At 44.0% G+C, this 19996-nt stretch overlaps 1 protein-coding gene across 18 annotated transcripts in view; it reads right to left on the bottom strand.

Moving 5' to 3' along the window:
- CPQ (carboxypeptidase Q) overlaps positions 1–19996 on the bottom strand; it is a 390605-nt gene that overhangs the window by 173441 nt on the left and 197168 nt on the right. For all 18 annotated transcript variants that reach the window (XR_009460667.1, XR_009460659.1, XR_009460668.1 and 15 more), the window contains one exon: positions 15438–15549. Coding sequence is in view for 7 of the 18 variants with exons in the window: in XM_019495714.2 (XP_019351259.1) it covers positions 15438–15549 (112 nt within the window). In the remaining 11 variants the exon portion in view is untranslated. The remainder of the gene's footprint in view (positions 1–15437; positions 15550–19996) is intronic.

Consider the following 19996-nt stretch of genomic DNA (forward strand, 5'->3'; position numbering starts at 1 on the left):
GACGACATAAGATGCAGTATGAGGAAGGGCATATTAAGCTAATTTAAAAGTTACTCCCTTGTTATATAAAAAGAGAGGGCAGCAAAATGTAAAGCTTTTTGAGGGGGGGAATATCAGAACAAGGGAATGGAGTATCAAGCATGAAGATATTTTAATATAAAGTCACTGTTGTAAAAGGTTATACACATTGCTTGATTTATTTTGCAATATAGTACTCCTGCACTACAAACAACTGCAAAACCATCACAAAGGTCAACTTGGAAACATTTGTAAAACTTTTACAAATGTAGGTTTAAAAGGACATTCAAATGACCCCAATTAAAATTATAGCTGCTAAAGTCAAATATTATACCAACAGAAAAGAAATGACTCCACTAAAAAACATTTTATAATATATCGCTTCAGTCTTCATATATTAAGCCAGTGAATTTGGAATGAAAAATGTAAATTGATACACAGGCTACAGTGAACAGCACAGAAATCTATTTTGTGTAACACTTTCTGACTTACAATTTTCCAGACACATTAGTCAAGGCCATAATTCAGGAAAGAGTTTCAATTTCAATTTTTAAAAGTTTTAAAGGGAAACTGTCAACTTAAGCCGTTGTGAGTTCCAAATAACTGAATGCACAAAGTCTCTTGGACTCCAACTTCACAATATTACAAGAATATTCTTTTTAAGTGTAGTTGCCTTTTGCCTTGTCATCATGCAAGGAAACAGGAATTTGGTTGTACTACAGCTGACCATATTTGCATTTATATTTAATCCAAATGCTGGAGAAATGTTACTTCTTGATGTAGACAAGGCCTTCCTGGTGTACATGGATTACAGTAGTGCTTTTCAACCTTTTTTCATTTGCACACCCCTAACAAAATGTGAATGCAGGTGCAGACCCCTTTGGGAATTTAAAATGGAGGTGAGGACCCCTTTGAACTGTAAGTCTGGGTATTCACATACTTTGATTGATCATAATAATTTTTCATAGACCCCTTAGACATAATCTTTAGACCCCCAGGGGTTTAAAAGAAAAAAGACAGACAGCAAGCAAGAGTGCACTAATCATTTAGACTAGGGACATACATTACACATAAACCTGTTTAAGTAATCAGAAACTGGTTTAAAGCTGTAACAGAACAGACATTCAGTGCACATAAACCAGTTTCAAAATGGCCGAACAGGTTTGAAATAAACCTGGCTGAGTGTAGTATCAGACTTAACTAATTTGGCTCAAACTGGTTTATGCAATGTCTGTCCCAGACCCCTTGCTGGTTTAAGTTAAATCAGACTCCTCCAGCCTCCTGGCATGCTCTCTGGGCTGGGTGGAGAGCTGCTTCAGTTAGCTGGACTGCTCTCTAGCCAGAGCAGGGGTAGGGTGTGGCCAGATGCTGGCCTGCTATAGCCCCTGAGGCAAATTCCCACCCCCTTTCCCCCCCACCACTGGAAAAACCCTGGGGACCACAGCTAGGTTTTGCCAGCCCCAGCTGCACCTCCATGGCTTGCCTGCAGCCAGGCAGGGATGGAGTTAATTCCTTTCTCTGTCCCCTCTCTCTCCCGGAGCCCCTGGGTTTTGGCTGTAGTCTTTGTGGCTTGCCTGCAGTCAGGCAGGGATGCACCTGTGAGCCCAGAGCTGCAGAACCAGACTGAGAGGCGGGAAATGTTGGCAAAGACCTGACAAACATCACACATGCTGGAGATGTGGTTAAGGCAAGTTACAGACAGCTTCACCAAAGAATGTAGAAAGCTACATTTACATTATAAAGCAGAACGTGTAAAAGCTGGGAATACCTAAACAAAGCCTTTCTAAATGCCTGGCTGTAAGGCGACACTCTGCCCTCAGGATTAATGAGACCAATTCTTGGCTTCCTGGTTTACATTTTAAGTGAGATTAAGTTGTGTATGCTGTGTTTTGCTGGGCTGTATTTTAGCTTAGGCAAAGATTTTTGGTAGCTCCCTGTTGTATGCTTTGCAAATTACTGTGTTCAATACATGCTTGCTTTAGAGAGAGGACTTTTTCCCCATCTCCACTTCTCAGTCTGGCATAGGGTGGCCACCACAGAGAACAGTCCAGTTGTCCTCTGTCAATACAAAACTGGATGCCTTTATGTTCTCTATTTTTCTCTTGAAGAATAACAGACGACAAAGGCATCAGGTTTTGTATCCATAGAGGACAGAGTAACAGAAAACTGGGATGTCCTCTATGATGGCTACCCTTGTCTGGCAGCAGCTGCCCTCCACCCCCACAAGGCTGGTGGCTGGCATCCCGTGTGTTGTGCTAGCCCTGGCTGGTGCCTGGCCACGCCCCCTCCATTCCAGCAAGGAGGGGTAGAGCCTTGGAGAGCATCTCTCTTCCCTCCCCTTTGGCAGTGGCTGTCAAGCATGCTCTAGTGCCCCTCAGCTTCTGGCTTGAGCCACTGCAGGCATGTGGCTGCATTTCCTGATTTGATAGAGAATGTCTGTCCATTTATTAATCAGCTTGATCTGAGCAGCTTAGACTAACTTGCAAAAAGTGAATCAAGTCAGGCTTGAGCTTTTTGAATGTCTGTCCCTAGCCTTAGTCTTCACTGAGCTGCATAGCCAGGGAAAGCATGTGAGCCTGAAGTGACTGATATGAAGATGCATAAACCTTAGGCCACTGACAAACATTCAGTTAAAGGTGTGATGGGATCTGATCCATGATCTCAACAACTGTACCTCCAACCATGCTACACATGCATAACAGGATGTGTGATTTTGCAATTAGGGATCAGACCCCAATCATGCCCTCCTTGCCAGTACAAGAGGAGCCTGGGATAATGATCATTATCTCAGGCTCCTTCTGCACCAGCAAATGTGCTCAACAATCAGCTAATTGTTGGCTGTCTCTGAAGACCCACTGGCACAGTTGTAGCCCTTGGAGCTGGCTGCCAATCAGCTGATCAGAGGCAAAATGGGGACTGTGAAATGGGGGTAAAGCATTTCACTGCTGAGCTGGGGATGAGTTGAAGGTCTTTACTATGGGAACACTGTCCCCAGCCAGCTCCGCTGTAAATGAGCACCTGGTTGGCCATTTGGGCTGGGGATTCAAAAGTAGCCATGCATGATACCAGACCTAACCCGAGGAGGGTGTGGGGCCTGGGGCAAATCAGCTCATGAGGGGCCCCGGCCCTACCCTGATCCCATGTGCCCTAGATGCGAAGAAGCTGCCACCACCATTGGCGGTGCCACCAGTGGCGGGGGAGGGATAGTGAGCAGTCAGATGCAAAGCTGGTAGCAGCGGCACAGAGTCACTGTGGCCACTCTGCCTGGCTCTGCGGGGCCCCCCCAAAGCACAGGGCCCGGGGCAGTCACCCCAATTTGCCCCCCACTAGGGACAGCCATGCATGATACCATCCAATATTCCTTTGCACCATTACTTATGGAAGCAGCTGAAACTGGTTTAAGATAAACCTGGCTGAATGTAGTAGCAGACTTAACTGACTGTTAGGCTTGAATGGACCCGATGCTATCCCTGCCAGCCCCCATCAGCCGATAAGGAGCAGCATGGAGACTGCACTGGGGCTCGAATGGCACTAGTATAGTGTATAGTATAATCCAGCTATATGTTCACTTTAAGGCACAACTGAAAGCAGCCACAAAAATATTATATATTTCTTGTGTAATAATTCTGTGGCTGGTTTTGCTCTTTGTCACACCATCAACTAACTGAATATGTGGCCAGGTTACATTTTAAAGTATTATTAACTGGTTGATCACGCCTTAAGTGTAACATCTGCCAGGGTTGTAAGAGACCATATTTGCAAGCAGTCCTCCATCCTTCACAGAGTTGCTATAATTATAATGAGAATACTCAGCTGCAGCATCAATGTATACAGGGGAGGTGTATACCCCTTGTGTGCCAGGGGGCCTTCCTACTCCATGGGGCACACAGGCACTGAGCTTGTTGAACAGGCTTTGACACCCCTGCTGCTCTAAAGCAGGATCTCTGACAAGAGGAAGCAGCACAGCAGAGCACACTACAGCTCTATTGCAGAGGTAGACAGAGGCCTCTGCCTCAGCTACTAATGACTACTTCAATTCAAACAACATCTATGATACCAACAAGGAGCATTGTTTCAGGCTGCTTTAGCACAAGCTCCTACTCAGCTAAGGACAAGAGCCCTCTAGAGTCCTCCTACTTAGACAGGCAGGTAGGGACCCCAATGTATTCTGAGTCAAACAACAAAAATTATTATGTTTGGGGAACAGGCAATGTGTCATTGAAGGCCATTTAGAGTAAACATGAGAAACACTCAAGCTCATATATGGAAACACCTACCAGAAATAATGGGAACCACCCAAAACACTGGGCTGAGTAGAAGCCTATATAGCCCAACAAGGCCTGGAAAGTGCTAACGTTGTAAAGATTCCTAATCATTCGTCTCTTTTAATCTCACCCTCAGGGAAAAGGTCCCAATCTAAGTAATAGAGTGTTTGAACTTGTGGTTTTCACCCAAAAGACTCAAAGCAGACTGTTCCAGAAAATCTTCTGACTACCCATGCTTGACTTCACTGATGATGCAGAGCCAGACAAATGACAGAAGGAATGTGGCTAGAATTAGAGGAGAAGAAAAACACATACTGGCTACAGCTCAGAAAGCAGATTTGCATGGCCTTTCTCCTTGCTGGAAACATGTCATAAACAGGTATTAGCTTTGAGCAACATGCACATGGCAAGGAAAGACTTGCACTGACACCAGGGAGAAACATATGTTCACTAGGCAAAGAAGCCATCAATATGTTGAACTAGGCAGAGTCCCACATTCTGTCAAGTTCAGCCATGCATCTTTAACTGAAGGCAAAACGAAGTGCTGCAGTAAATCTCAGCTCATTTTACATGGATTACTTAATATGTGTATGGGGAATTGTAAGAGAGGGGGTTAAAGCATTGCACTGCTGAGCCAGGGATGAGTTAAAGGCCTTTATTGGGCTTTCAGTGAACACTGTCCCTAGCCAACTCCGCTGTAAATGAGCCCCTGATTGGCCATTTGGGCTGGGGACTCAAAAGTGGCCATGCATGATACCAGAACTGACTTGAGCAGGATGGTTATTTTGAATCCTACTTGTATTTTCTAGTGTGCCTACTAGGAAAAAAACCATCAAATGTAGAAACACAAACTAGGAAAATCATTGGCTGTTCTTCAGCCACTAATCTGGGGCTTTTAGCGGACTTCAAGATGAATATGAGTCAACAATGTAGCACTGCTGTAAAAAAAAAAAGTATATAAAAATCCAAGGATGTATTAACAGGAGCATCATGTCCAAATCACAATTGACTTCTACTCTGTTCAAGCAGAGGCCTCACCAGGAGTCCTGGGCACAATTTCAGGTACCATATTTTAAGGAGGACAGATACAAACAGAAAAGACTGCAAAGGAAAGCAACAAAAATATATTAAAAGTATAGAAAACACAGTATGCAAGGAAAGGCTAGAAGATCTACGGTTCTATAGTCTGGAGAAAAAAAATGGAAAGAGGACATTATAAAAATCTTCAATTCCAAAAAAAAGGTTGCTATAAAGAAGATAGAGATCACTTGTTCTCTGTGTCAACTGGGGGCAGGGCATGGAGTAACTGTCTTAAAATGAAACAAGAGATTTAGGTGGGCTATAAGGAAGAGCTATTGAAGTATTAGGATAGTTTAATACCAAAATAGGTTATCTAGAGAGGTTACAGAATCTCCATCATCTGAACTTTTAAAGTACGGGTTAGACAAACATTTGATTAGAATAGTTTAAATGGGAATGATGCTGCCATGAGCAGGGAGCATTGAGGTCCCTTCCAGCCCTATTTTGCTAAGATTCTATGAAGTAGCTTGGTGGAGAACTGTTCAATCAGTGATAACAATCTTGAGCAGTTCTATGTAAAGTTTTGATTTAATTTTCTTTAAGCTTCATTAAACTTCAGTGTTAATCTGAAAGGTAAGGAACAGCACTTGATAGCTTCACGCTTAGTCTACACTACAAAGTTTTGCTGGCGTAACTATGTCAGCCTGAACCTGAAAAAAAAGAAAATTCACACTCCCTAGCTGGCATACTTATTGCTGGCAAAACCTCTTGTATGGACACAGCAATGCTGACAAAAAGACTGCTTTTGTTGGCTTACCTTATGTTGCTCCAGGAGGTGGTGTAGCTATGCTGGCAGAAAACTTCATTTTGTCAGCATATATCCATCTATATTAGGGGTTCTGCTGACTTCACTATGCTGGCACAGCAATATTGGCAGAGGCTCGGTCATACAAACAAACCTGAAGTCTGCATGTGGTTACTAATTGGTTTGAGAGGGGGTGAATGTTTGCAAGTCCCAAATACTGCTAATAGTTGGGGTGATATTGGGAGTACAGCGTAACACATGGAAAGCAATGTAGATATATTAAGACCCTGCTGATCGCTCTAATTAGTTTATCTACAGATAACTGCAAGCAATTATATTTTGTTTCCATATGCAATCCCCCATTCATGTATAAGACCGTATGCAATACAACTTTAATGTATGTTCCTTCTGAACTCAGGTTCAGTTCCCTGCTCCATCACAGACTTATTCAAGTCACTTAATCTCCATGGGTGCCTGAAGATGTGCAGGGAGGCTGCTCCGACACACTGTAATTACAGCACACCGGAGCAGACATGATTAATAGAGTCTGTTGGAGCATGCTAATTAGTGTATTCCAGCAGCCCCCATGTCTCGTGCATCAGTGTCCCCACACTTCAGAATGGCAGAGGGGGCATTTTAATTAAAGCTTGTTGAATGAGCTTTACTTAAACCACCCCCACCGCCATTATGAAGCATGGGGATGCTGATACACAAGCTGTTGCAAGCACTTTAATTAGAGTGGCTCTCGGAGCTGCTCTATTTAAAGCATTTCCCCCCACTTCTGGAGCACATGTAAAAATGCCCATCTGATCAACTAGACAAAGCTTTCCCATCTGAGAAAAAAGTGCTTCTCCTCCTCATCTTCATCATGGGGATAGTAGAACTTCCCTATACCCTGCACAGGGGCTATGAGGGCACATCCATTAAAGATTGTGAGGCATTCAGATACCATGGTAAAGGTGACCATGGATGTCTAAGGGAACAAACAGAAGCAACAATGGAAATCTTTCAAACACTCAAATGCTTCCAAGGGCCAGCTGTACAAACATACACACCCTGTGAAACATTCCAAAAGTGGCTGAAGTATTCAAAAACAGTATCTCTTGAAATGAGGTACTATTTTGAAGCATTTCTTCAAAATAGTACCTCATTTCAAGAGATACTGTTTCTCTGAACACTTACTATGTGTGCATGGAGACAGGGAATCCAGAGGTGCTCCAGAATCCCATAGTGCCCTATTCTCTTCCATCCCCACCCCCCCACAGAGGAGGGAGGGAGAGTGCGTGGGTAGTGTGGCAGGCTGTTAGTCAACCTGCTAGACTGTCCAGCCACTGCGTCCTGCTTCAGGGCAGATTTGGCACTTGGAGCCCCCCACCACAACTAGTGCTGGGCTCTCCAATCCCATTTCCTCTACCTCTCCACTCTTGTGAGAGTAGGACAGGCGAGGAGACATTTAAGGGATTTGTGGTAGGAGAGGGGGCAGAAGGAGAGATACAGCTCCTGTAGGGATGGGGAGGGGAACTACAGGTTGCTACAGGTTCCTGTATTGCTCCCTGGTTAGAGAGCAGTGGCTGCATGCAGACATGGCAATTTTGAAGCATTTTAGGAAGGAAATACCACAGGGGCTGTATATACATCCTGCAGCTGAAGTAAAATGCTTTGGAAATGCTTCCGAGCCCATTACACTTGAAAATGTTTAAAAAATTACTTCTGTCCACACCCTAGATAGACATATTATTTCATGGGCCTTTATAAAGAGATTCATAGACACCTGTTTTTAAAATACTTTCAAATATGTATAATAATCTATCATTACTACAAGGAAATGATTCAGATTTGGAACTTCGCATTAAAAGGAAGGGTAGATACTATAAATGCTCACACAATTATTTGTTACAAATTTAGACCATTTAAAATAAAATAAATAAATTATTCACAATCTATTAGTGCATTTGTGAGGTTACTGGATTCACACCTATTTTATAATTTCTTATATATATATTTTATCTGTCATTTAGCTTAGGCTGGCTGTATGTGCTTCTTTCACAGACCTGCACAAAGGCACTTGTCCTAAATCTTACCCAACAGTTCTCCCAACTGTACAGTTAGTCTAATAAAAGATATCACCAAAAACCCCTTACTTCTCAAAAAATGTTAAGCAGTTTTACGTAATTTGAGAAACACCGGAGTTTGAAATAGAAAATTAACATAATTAAAACTAATGTAATTCTTAACAAGAAAAAAAAAGATTTCTTAACAGTTGGCTGTTAGTATAGGGTGATATCTGCTAAGTAGATGGGTTTCTTATTTTTAATACAATAGGCACAGCAGAAGAATATCTGAGATACAACCACTTTCTATCTGTAGTCCATACTGTGAAAATATCAATTTGTGGCAATAACAGATGCGAGACCACAAAAGTAGCTTGGCAAAGCATTGTTCAGTTTTCAGTTGAAAAGCCTGAAGATTGGCGTTGCTTCAGCAGCACTGTAGCAGAGTCAAGGAAAGCCTCTTATTTTAACAGAATCAACAGAGTGGCACACCTCTATTGCACACAATGCAACTATTAGTCTAAACTTAGAATCATGGAAAATTAGAGTTGGAAGGGAGGTCATCTAGTCCAAAACCCTGCTCAAAGCAGGACCATCCCCAGTTAGATCATTCCAGACAGTCAGGCTGCATCCACATAAGCGTGGATGTTTGGTTCCCTAGGGACAACTAGCAGCAGGACACCTTGTGCTGCCACTAGTTGTCCCCAGGAAACGCCTGTGCCATGAGCCCTCTGGCATGCAGCAGGTTACCCTGGGTGGGGTAGGGGATGCTGGGCCAGCACCTGGGCTGGCCCCAGCAGCCATACCTGGGTCCTGGGGGTCTCCTGGGGCTGCAACAGTGGTGATCCTGCGACTCAGCTGGCAGTGGTGATCCTGCGACTCAGCTGGCAGCTGGAGTGTGGCTCTGGCCAGCCAGGCACCTGTTCTGAGCAGTGCACACTGCCCCTGCATGTGCCACTCTGCTATTTCTGTGTGGATTTTTTTGACCCCTGGATATCCAGGTGTCAAACTGCTGCTCCCCCTCAGTGATGCTCCCTTGAAGCATGGAGAACAGCTGAATGTGAGGTACTTACTGCATGGCCACACTCATTTGGACGTGGCCTCGTGGTCCAAAATGTTTGCCGCCTTTTGATACAGTTTTACTTTATACTTCTATTGGAAATCTAGGTTTTATATAAAAATAATGTTTAAAAAAGGTCATCAGTGCAATGCTGAGATATATCTGTCTAGATTGAAAGAAAGACCCAAAACAACTTACTCCGTGTATACAGACAAGCTAACTTACATTATGGTTTTACTGGGAGGACAAATGACCTTTGACTGCATTGCTACAACACATCTATTTCACCTGGGACCCAAGGTCAATATGAAACCAGATTTCCAGAGATCAAACATTATTTGAACCCACTGTCCCATAGCTATATGCTGTGTGGTTCACCCTGAACAAATCTACCCATGTCACTCATTTGCCACACAGTTCATGCATTTGCTGTCATTTTTGTAGGATATTCTACATAGGACACCCAAAGATGGAAAAATTGTATTAACAAAACACCATGAGGAGATTGGTTTACAAAAGGGATCAAATCACACCGTTGCCTGAGATAGCAGGCAACTGGATTTGATGACCAGTCATACAACGTGTTGGTGTGACAAAAAACCTTAGCATAACAGTAAACTAGAACAGAAGGCATCAGGAAGGCTCTGACAATTTCCCGCTGAGAAAATATGACTTCACTGCAGGTTGTACATAAGCACATAGGCTACTACTAGAGGAAATCAAATATTTGAACAAGTTACAAGTGATGCATTTCATTCATGAATGAAAACCGCTACTGAACAAAAATTATACAGTGTTACCATGAACTTGACCTTAGGAGACACAAACAGCTTATTCTGAAGGTAACAAAGTCACTGAATGTAAGACACTATTTCTTTTTTCTTGAGGGTAGGGAGGGAGGAGAAGGTAGATTATTCATGCGTTTTTTTAAAATTAGGTATAAATTCTCCTATAGAAATAAAACTAAAAAAAAATTTTAAGACCCCAAAACCATGAATTACATTATTTTTAGTCACTGGCTTTAGCTCATTTGCATCCAATCATTTGGAGGCCAGGAGAATGAGAAAGAAGGGTTTCAAATATGGAAAAATAGAAAATTTAGTTGTGGCAAATTATAGCATTTCTCATTTTTGAGAACTGAGATTGTCAGGTACAATCCTGCCTTGAGCAGGGTTTGGACTAGATGAAGTCCTCCAGTCCCTTCCAACACTACTATTCTGTGATTCTAACAATTTTATCTTCTATAAAGGTCACTGTTAGGAGTGGAAGTTATGAGAAAAAAAAGATAGGAAGCATAGTAAAAAAACCATTAGGGCTGCATCATGAACTTGTTAATGACCTGAAAATCCAAAAGAAATTATACTAAGAATGGCTACAGTAGCACAAATAAAGATATGTTTAAAGAAATAGCACAAACATGTAGGGATAAAACCAGGATGACTATGGCACAAAATGAGTATAAATTTATGAGAGACATAAATGGCTTAGAAATGGTTTAGAAAATGTTTATTTTGTCCTATACAGAATTACATAAACCACATCTACAGGCGTGTAGGTTGTAGCCATGTTGGTCTAAGGACAAGAAGCAAGAGTGCCCAAAAGCCTCCCTGGCTCACCAAGGATGTCCAGGAATGCCTGGTTGCCAAAAAGGCGGCGTAAACCTGGTGGAATGGGGGGGCTATCTCCAAAGAAGAGTATACCTCCACTGCTCGGGCCTGTACGGGGGCTGTTAGGAAAGCTAAGGCGGAGATAGAGCTAGGACTAGCGTCCAAGATCAAATACAATAAAATTCCTTTTTCAATATATAGGGAGGATGAAGAAGGCACCGGGAAACGTGGGGCACCTGCAAGATACGCTGGGCAATCTGGTGGTTGTACCAGAGGAGAAAGCAGACCTCTTTAACAAATTCTTCACCTCCATTTTCTTGTGCAGGGACTGGGACTCCCCCACCGTGTTTCAAGACGGACTTGAGAGGGACGCCTCAAGACCTAAGGTTGAGGAGGACTGGGTTAGAGTGCTTCTGGAGGGGCTGCACATGTTCAAATCAGCAGGTCCAGATACTCTCCACCCCAGGGTGTTGAGGGAGCTAGCAGGGGTTATTGCAGGGCCCGTGGCACAGCTTTACGAGTGCTCGTGGTGCTCAGGCCAGGTGCCAGATGATTGGAAGATAGCCAATGTGGTCCCCATCTTTAAGAAAGGGAGGAGGGAGGACTCAGGCAACTATAGGCCAGTCAATCTTACCTCAATCCTAGGGAAACTCTTTGAGATCATCAAGGAGCACATCTGTGATGGGCTGGCATCGGGGATGATGCTCACGGACAACCAGCATGGTTTCATTAGGTGCAGGTCATGTCAGACCAACCTGATTGCCTTTTACGATCAGGTCACAAAAGCATTGGATACAGGTGTCGCCGTGGATGTAGTTTTTCTGGACTTCAGCAAGGCCTTTGACACTGTCTCCCACCCCATCCTCATTAAAAAACTAAGCGACTGTGGCATCGATGCCTACACAGTCAGATGGATTGCAAATTGGCTGAAGGGTCATACTCGGAGGGTGCTGGTGGACAGGTCATATTTGACCTGGGGGGAAGTGGGCAGCGGAGTCCCCCAGGGCTCAGTCCTTGGGCCCGCACTGTTCAATTTCTTTATCAGCTATTTGGATGATGGGGTGAAAAGCAACCTGTTCAAATTTGCTGATGATACCAAAATTTGGGGTGAGATGGGCACGTTAGTAGGGAGGGAAAGAGTGCAGAAAGACCTGGATAGGTTGTAGGGGTGGGCTAACAAAAACAGGATGCATTTCAATACTGACAAGTGCAGGGTACTGCACTTGGGCAGTAGTAACCGACAGCACACTTATAAGATGGGAAACTCCCTTCTTGAGAGCACGGAGGCAGAAAGGGATCTTGGAGTCATCATTGACTCCAAGATGAATATGGGCCGACAATGCGAGGTCACGGTTGGCAGGGCTAACCAGACCTTATCGTGCATCCACAGGTGCATCTCAAGTAGGTCCAAGGAGGTGATCCTCCCCCTCTATGCGACACTGGTCAGGCCACAGCTGGAGTACTGTGTCCAGTTCTGGGCACCCCACTTCAAGAGGGATGTGGACAACATTGAGAGGGTCCAGAGGAGGGCCACCCCCATGATCCAGGGACAGCAGGGCAGACCCTACAATGAGAGGCTACGGGACCTGAACCTGTTCACCCTTCACAAGAGAAGGCTGAGGGGGAACCTGGTGACTGTCTATAAACTCACTAGGGGGGACCAGAAGGGTTTGGGGGAGACCTCGTTTCCCCTAGTGCCCCCCGGGATAACAAGGAATAACGGCCACAAGTTGTTGGAGAGTAGGTTTAGATTAGACATCCGTAAGAACTACTTCACACTAAGGGTGGCTAGGATCTGGAACCAACTTCCAAGGGAAGTGGTGTGGCTCCTACCCTGGGGCTCTTTAAGAAGCGGCTTGATGCCTACCTGACTGGGGTCAATTGAGCCCAGTTTTCCTCCTGCCCAGGCAGGGGGTCGGACTTGAAGATCTACAAGGTCCCTTCTGACCCTACTTCTATGATGACATAGGCAGACAAGGTTCTTTGGGTAATTTCATAGATTTCATAGACATTAGGGCTGGAAGGGACCTCGGAAGACCATCGAGTCCAGCCCCCTGCCCAAAGGGCAGGAAGTCAGCCGGGTTCATAGGATCCCAGCAAGATGAGCATCCAGTTTGCTCTTGAAGGTGTTCAATGTAGGCGCTTGAACCACCTCCGGTGGCAGGCTGTTCCAGACCTTGGGGGCTCGGACAGTAAAGAAATTCTTCCTTATGTCCAGCCTGAAACGGTCTTGTAGTAGTTTATGACCATTCGACCTAGTCGTCATCCCTTGGGGCGCTCTGGTGAACAAACGTTCCCCCAGATACTGGTGGTCACCCCTGATAAACTTATAGGTGGCCATCAGATCACCCCTGAGCCTGTGCTTTTCCAGGCTAAAGAGCCCCAGGGCTCTCAGCCTGTCATCGTAGGGTCTGCTTCCATGACCTCTGATCATGAGCGTGGCTCTTCTCTGGACTCTCTCAAGCTTCTCCACATCCTTTTTGAATTGTGGAGCCCAAAACTGGATGCAGTACTCCAGCTGCGGCCTCACTAAGGCCGAGTACAAGGGGAGAATGACGTCCTGGGATTTGCTTGAGAAGCATCTATGGATGCAAGCCAGCGTTTTGGTCGCTTTACTAGCCGCAGCATCGCACTGCAGGCTCATGTTCATCTTGTGGTCAATGATGACCCCCAAGTCTCTTTCTTGCATAGTGCTAGCCAACATAGCACTGCTGAGCCTATAAGGATGCTGCGGGTTTTTCTTCCCAAGGTGGAGAACCTTGAATTTATCAGCGTTGAACACCATCAGATTCTCATCCGCCCACTTGCTGAGCCTGTCCAGGTCAGCCTGGATCACCTGCCTGTCTTCTGGTGTGGATGCTTTTCCCCAAAGTTTGGTGTCATCAGCGAACTTGGCCAGTCCGCTTCTGACTCCAGTGTCCACATCATTAATGAAGATGTTGAACAGTATGGGTCCAAGGACAGAGCCTTGGGGGACCCCACTGGTCACAGGACACCACGATGAGTGACTTCCATCAAATACTACCCTCTGGGTCCGACCCCGGAGCCAGTTTTCCAGCCAGTGGATCGTGGAGGACCCAAGGCGACAATTGGCCATTTTCTCTAAGAGGTGATTATGGGAAACCAGGTCAAAGGCTTTTTTGAAGTCAAGATATATGACATCAATCTCTTCTCCCTTGTCCAGGTGATAGGTCACCTGGTCGTAGAAGGAAATGAGATTGGTCAAGCAAGACCTACCCGCAACAAACCCGTGCTGGCTATCCCTTAAGATGTTGGCATCAGCCAGTCCATTAAGGATGGCCTCTTTCATAAACTTTTCTAAGATCTTCCCCGGGATAGAAGTCAGGCTAATGGGCCTATAGTTAGCTGGATCTACTTTCCTCCCTTTCTTGAAGATAGGCACCACATTGGCCTTCTTCCAGTCTTCGGGCACTACACCAGAGCGCCAAGAGTTTTCAAAGATCCGTGCTAGAGGCTGGGCTATGATGCTCGCCAGGTCCTTGAGTACCCTGGGGTGAAGACTGTCAGGGCCGGCTGAGTTGAAGGTATCCAGCTTCTCAAGATGTTCCTTCACGAAGTCAGCATCAATGGAGGGCAGGGGATCACCCTCACCCGGACTTCCCTGTCCTGTAGCGGGCATGGGCGTCCCATGGGACTGATGAAAGACTGACACAAAGTACCTATTTAATAGGGTATCCTATTAAATTTTGGGTGAATCCCAAAGGGTTTTTGAACCTGAAAGCTTGCTTAAAAATTGTTCTCCAACTATTTTAGTTGGTCTAATAAAAGATACCATATTCACCCAAAGAACCTTGTCTGCCTATTACCACAACTTGAACTTTTGGGTCTCTTCTTTTAAGAATGCCAGATAACTACTAGTAAGAATGATTTGTGTGCCCAGTATTAGGGTATTTTGGGCACATGAAATAAGCACATGAGCATGAATTAATTCTTATAAGAGTTTATGCTCTAAACAAGTTAGGTACAAAAAGGATTTTTTTAAGTCATATACTAAGCTTGATCCATTTAAATGGCTGTACCACAATGGACCAAGCACTGGTAACAAACTGTTATCAATTGCTTATGATCTCTTAAATCAGGGGTTGTCAACCAGGAGTACATGTATGCCTGGGGATAATTGGGAAGGCCCCAGGGGGTACACAGCAGCAGTGCAGAGAAGCGGGGGCACTTCCAGTTTCGCCGCAGGTGCTTCTGCTTGCTTTTATCACTGTGCGTGGGGGACCCCTTCGCTCATCAATCAGTAAGGAGGTACACCAACCAAAAAAGGTTGAAAACCCCTGTCTTAAATCAATAAACTAATTTCTGAATCAGTCTTCCAAATCTGCACTCATATTAAAGCTATAGTTAAACTCTCTCTTTTTATATAATCCTGCAGATGCTTTATTTTTAGAAACGGACTGGTTAATTCTGTGCTGTGAGGAAAAAGGTGATGTAAAAGTAAAAGTGAGGAATATTTCCTTTGAATGGCAAGTATTTGTGCTCAGAATGGAGAAGATTAAAGGCATATACTATCTTCTCTTTTTAAAAAAAATGACACTGAACATCTTAGAAATCTTACATACTAGAATATTTCTTTGACTAAATATTTACCAAGATCCTTAATAAGAGATAACGCTTCCCATGATATGAATGCTCCACCACCATCATCCATGGCTCCTTGTCCAACATCCCAGCTGTCAAGATGTCCACTGACAAGTACAACCTAAAAAGGCAATCAGAAAGAAAAAACATCTTTTTGCAAATTCATATCCACAAGTATCCAAGGGGTAGATTTGCCCCACCTAGCCTAAATGTTTTTGTAATTCTGCATTTCAGTTTTAAAACACAAAGGAAGAAAATATTAAACATAATCCTTTATTCTCCAAAGACATCTCTAGAATCAGAGAACCTACCATACTGACTCAGTCAAATCAAGGATCTGCACAAGTCCTAAGGCTCATTGGGATAGTGTGACTGAGGCACAACACTTTCCTGTATCCAATGGCACACAGGGGCCAGCTTCACTTCAGGCCATTCTTGTCTCCCCATCCCAAATATCAGGTACCTATATGCAGGTGAGGCTGTTGAAGGTGGTCTTTGGCAAGACCCTAGAGTAATGCTGGAACTCTCACCTCCGAAGCCCTAGGAAGATGCGCTATTCCCCTCCAGTACTGTGCCCCATGCTGATTCAGACCTTTGCTTCAATCAGCTGAAGTGTCTTGCCTGTAGTAATGCCCAATAACCAATGCTTAAGTAAAAATCTTAGCCCTTCAAAAATGAGTTGTAGATTGTACCTTGCTGTAAGAAAGGAAAAATTATTTCTGACCCCGGCTGTGATCAATTTAAAGCCTTTTAGCATGACATTTGATTAAACATATTTTAGTATGTTTAACTTATGAATATGTATTTGGACTGTTGTTAGGTCTCTCAAGTCAGGGCCATCCCTAGTGGGGGGTGAATAGGAACAACTGCCCCAGGCCTCGTGGAGCCAGGAGGAGCTGTCACAGCCCTTCCTGCAGGGCCCACCTAGTGCTGGTGGCTCTGTGCCACCACTGGCTTCATGTCCAGACACCCACCACCTCTCCCCCACGATGGCTTCTTTGTGTCAGGCTCTGCACAGGCTGATTTGCCCTGGGCCCCGTGCCCTGCTAGGATCATCTCTGGGAACAGTCATTCTGTTATGTCTGTACAGCACCTGGCTCAGTGGACCCAGGCTTTATTATTAGATTCTATGATTAAGAACAGACATTCAAAAAGTCTGAGGTGGAATTGATCTAAGTTATGTGGTTTTCTGTAAGCAGCATAGTTTAGAACATTAGTAAACAGAACACATATTTGCCCTTTGGTGAGGGAAGCAAATCTTACACCAGGTTCCACCATTTTTAAACCAGTCTGTGCCGAACTTCTGTTACAGGTATAGACAGGTTTTGTGTGCCAAACTACTGTTCTGGTACAGGTATAGACAAGTTTCCAATCACTTATATTGATAAAAGTGTAATGTCTATGCCTGGCTTATAAGTGCAACAACAACGTAGCAGTTTTATAGTTATCTATTTTAAACTATCCATGTGACAGGCAATAGAAGCCTCAAGGTTTGGAAAGAAACTTAAAATGTCATTAAAAATTGTTATATTATCTATACCCTTCTGAGACACAACTATAGAATGTATTTCTACTAGATTGTAATTCCAAATATTGCAAACTGACTAAACACTGTAGATGAAATGCACACTATTCTACCTAAAACACAAGTTACTGTACTTTGAACAAGAAATAATAGTAAGAAATAGTTCAAATAAACAAGTTGTCAATCAACATATTTAGGTACTGCACATGTACATGTAGAAATACTGTCCACCAAAGAAAGCAAAAAGCAAAAAAAAAAGATCACTGCCAGTGTATAGACTTTGTGAAAAATAATTACTCACCAGCAACTAGAGTTCTATGGAGGTTACTGTCCAAACACATCCTATGGTGAATACACCTTTGCCTCAAACACTTAGACTTTTTTATCCTAGCAGTATCTACAGAGTGCACGTGCCTCGTCTCTCCTCTCCTCATGCTACATGTCAAGGGTGTACAAATATACTGTCCATGGGCTGGATCCAGCCTATAGAACTGTTCTATCTAACCCACCGGTAGTACAGTAAGCAACTGGAAGTTGTGGGTTGGCTAGTGGGCCCTGCTGCAGAATTCAGGGTTCCTGGGCCCCAACAGACATGGTCATTTGTGGTGAGATGGGGCTGGCGTGGGGGGAGAAATCCACTTCACAGCCCCCAGGCTCACCACAGCTGCTGCTGGCACCATGGATCCAGCTCAGAAGTAGCCCATGGTTTGACTCCAACCCAGAACCCAAGATTCATTTGACACCCCTGGTCTAAAGGGTAGTATGTGCTTCTTACTGTAAATTCCCAGAGTACTCAAAATTCTGAGGAGGGGAAAGAAGGCAGGATACAGAATGAGCAACACAGCTCTTGGTAAATAACTTCTCTTTCTCCTTCCTGTCCAAATGCACATTTCTCTATAGGCAACTTCAAAGCAGTACCCAGTCCACTTGGATGCAACTCCAATAGTCCCATGCAAATAGTGTCTGAAGGACTGTTTTGCCAAACCCACTGTCTGCTCTAGACATCACTGTGATGATGTAACGTTTGGTGAAGTTGTACGTGGAGCTTCAATTGGCTGCTTTGCAAACATTAATGAAGAACCTATTGTGTAACTCAGGGGTTGTCAATCAGGGGTACTTGGAAAGGGGCTAGGGGGTATGTGCAGGCAGGCAGGGATGGAGCACCGCTGCCTCCCAGGATCAGGGTTGCGGGGGGAGGGCAGCAACTCCCCTCTGCAGGCAGCACAGGCGTGCCTGTCTGGCAGGATGCGGGGGGGATGCTCACATGCAGCCGCCACTATCTACCATCCTCCTGCTTGTCCAGCTGCTGCTCCCCCCCACCCCCGCATCTGGCTGCTACTACACACACCCCTGCCCTGATAGAAGTGTACCCAGAAATGGTAACTCCTTTAGAAAGGTTGAAAACCCCTGATGTAACTGATGAGAAAGGCAAGCTTTCTAGGGATAGGCTGGTACAAAATATCTATGATCCTGCATGTGGGCTTTTCACCCTTCTTCTCAACTGGAATCTGCAATCTGAGCCACCTTCGTCATGAGCTCCTAAAAGTCCCTGAAGTCATCTACCTGGAGTGCTGAGGGAAGAACTGCTTCTTCAGGGTACAAGAGGACAGCATGGTAGGATACAGCATGCTTGTGCCATGAATGGATACTGTAGCAAAAATAAAACCCCCCCAAAAACCCAGACCCTCCAAAACTCTGAAATAGAGTGCATAAGGAACACACGGATCTCTAACAGACTGTACTTATGGAAATAGACTTCACTTGACACATATTTTAAAGTGAACAAGTTTTGTATCTGGACTGACACAGACTCATTACTGTCCGCTGGATCAGTGATCTGCAAACTAAGATTTTAGAGAATAGATATAACAGCTCTGAAAGAGATGTCAGCTATCTATAGCAGTGGTTTTCAACTTTTCATTTGTGGACCCTTAAAATGGTGAATTGAGGTGTGGACCCTTTTAAATTGTAAGGGTAGGTATTCACATACTTTTGATTGATCACAGTCATCTTTTGTAGAGCCCTTAGACATAGTCTGCAGACCCCCAGGGGTCTGCGGACCACAGGGTGAAAACCACTAGCCTACAGTGTCAAAGAATGTCTTCCTCATAATTTTAAAATGGCTATGGTGTTTTTACTAGATATTGGTTTTAGCAAGATAACCACCGACTCACGGGAAACATAAGCTTCAAGCTGAAGTGCCTTATTTATGGCAAGTTTATAAACATAATGAAAACATAGTTTTTTAATAGAAGTAATGCCTTAATACTGAGAAAATGCCTGAGTAATGTTGTTCCCTAGCAACAACCTCTACATAAGTGACTGATAGGGAATTACTTTTCATTCCTGTGAAATAACACATATTGCAACAAGCAGGAAACTTTGAATCAGAAGAAAGTGGTGCAATTCCTTGTGGGATTACAGACTCCAATCAGAAAGCACCCTTACCAGCTCCAAGACATTACACCAAGACAGATTAAGGTTCAAGTGGATTGAGAAATTCAGAGATAATTTTGAGGATGAACTTTTACTTAAATTGATGCCAAAAGTAATTATGCAAAAACAACCAGAGTAATACTTTGAGAAAGAAAGAGAGACAATCTGTACAGGATACAGTTATGTCTTTTAAATATTGCACTTCTAGAGTAACCATTAGTGTAGCAACCATTATCATAGAAATTAGTTCTGCATTCTGCAGTAATTAGAAAATGCACACACATTTTAAACGCATTTTAAAAGGTCACCTAGATTCTACACATTTTTTAACCTCAGTGTTGTCAACACTGACAGCAAACCAACACCATCAAGAGCCCATCCACCAAACTAAACCCAAAGGACACTACAAAACCAGTAGGCCCATCCTGGGCCTGTGGCAAATGTAATTTTGGTGGAGGAATAGAAGGAAATATTTCTGAAGCAAGTCCATTTAATTGAGGCTAGTAGAAGCTGCTATAGAATTTGGAATATCAGAATACTCCACAGAGATGGACTGGTGGATAAAGGGATTTGACATTATCAAGGATTTATAACTTGGCTTTCCAAT

The sequence above is a fragment of the Alligator mississippiensis genome, chromosome 3, assembly GCF_030867095.1.
Source record: "Alligator mississippiensis isolate rAllMis1 chromosome 3, rAllMis1, whole genome shotgun sequence".
NCBI lineage: Eukaryota > Metazoa > Chordata > Crocodylia > Alligatoridae > Alligator > Alligator mississippiensis.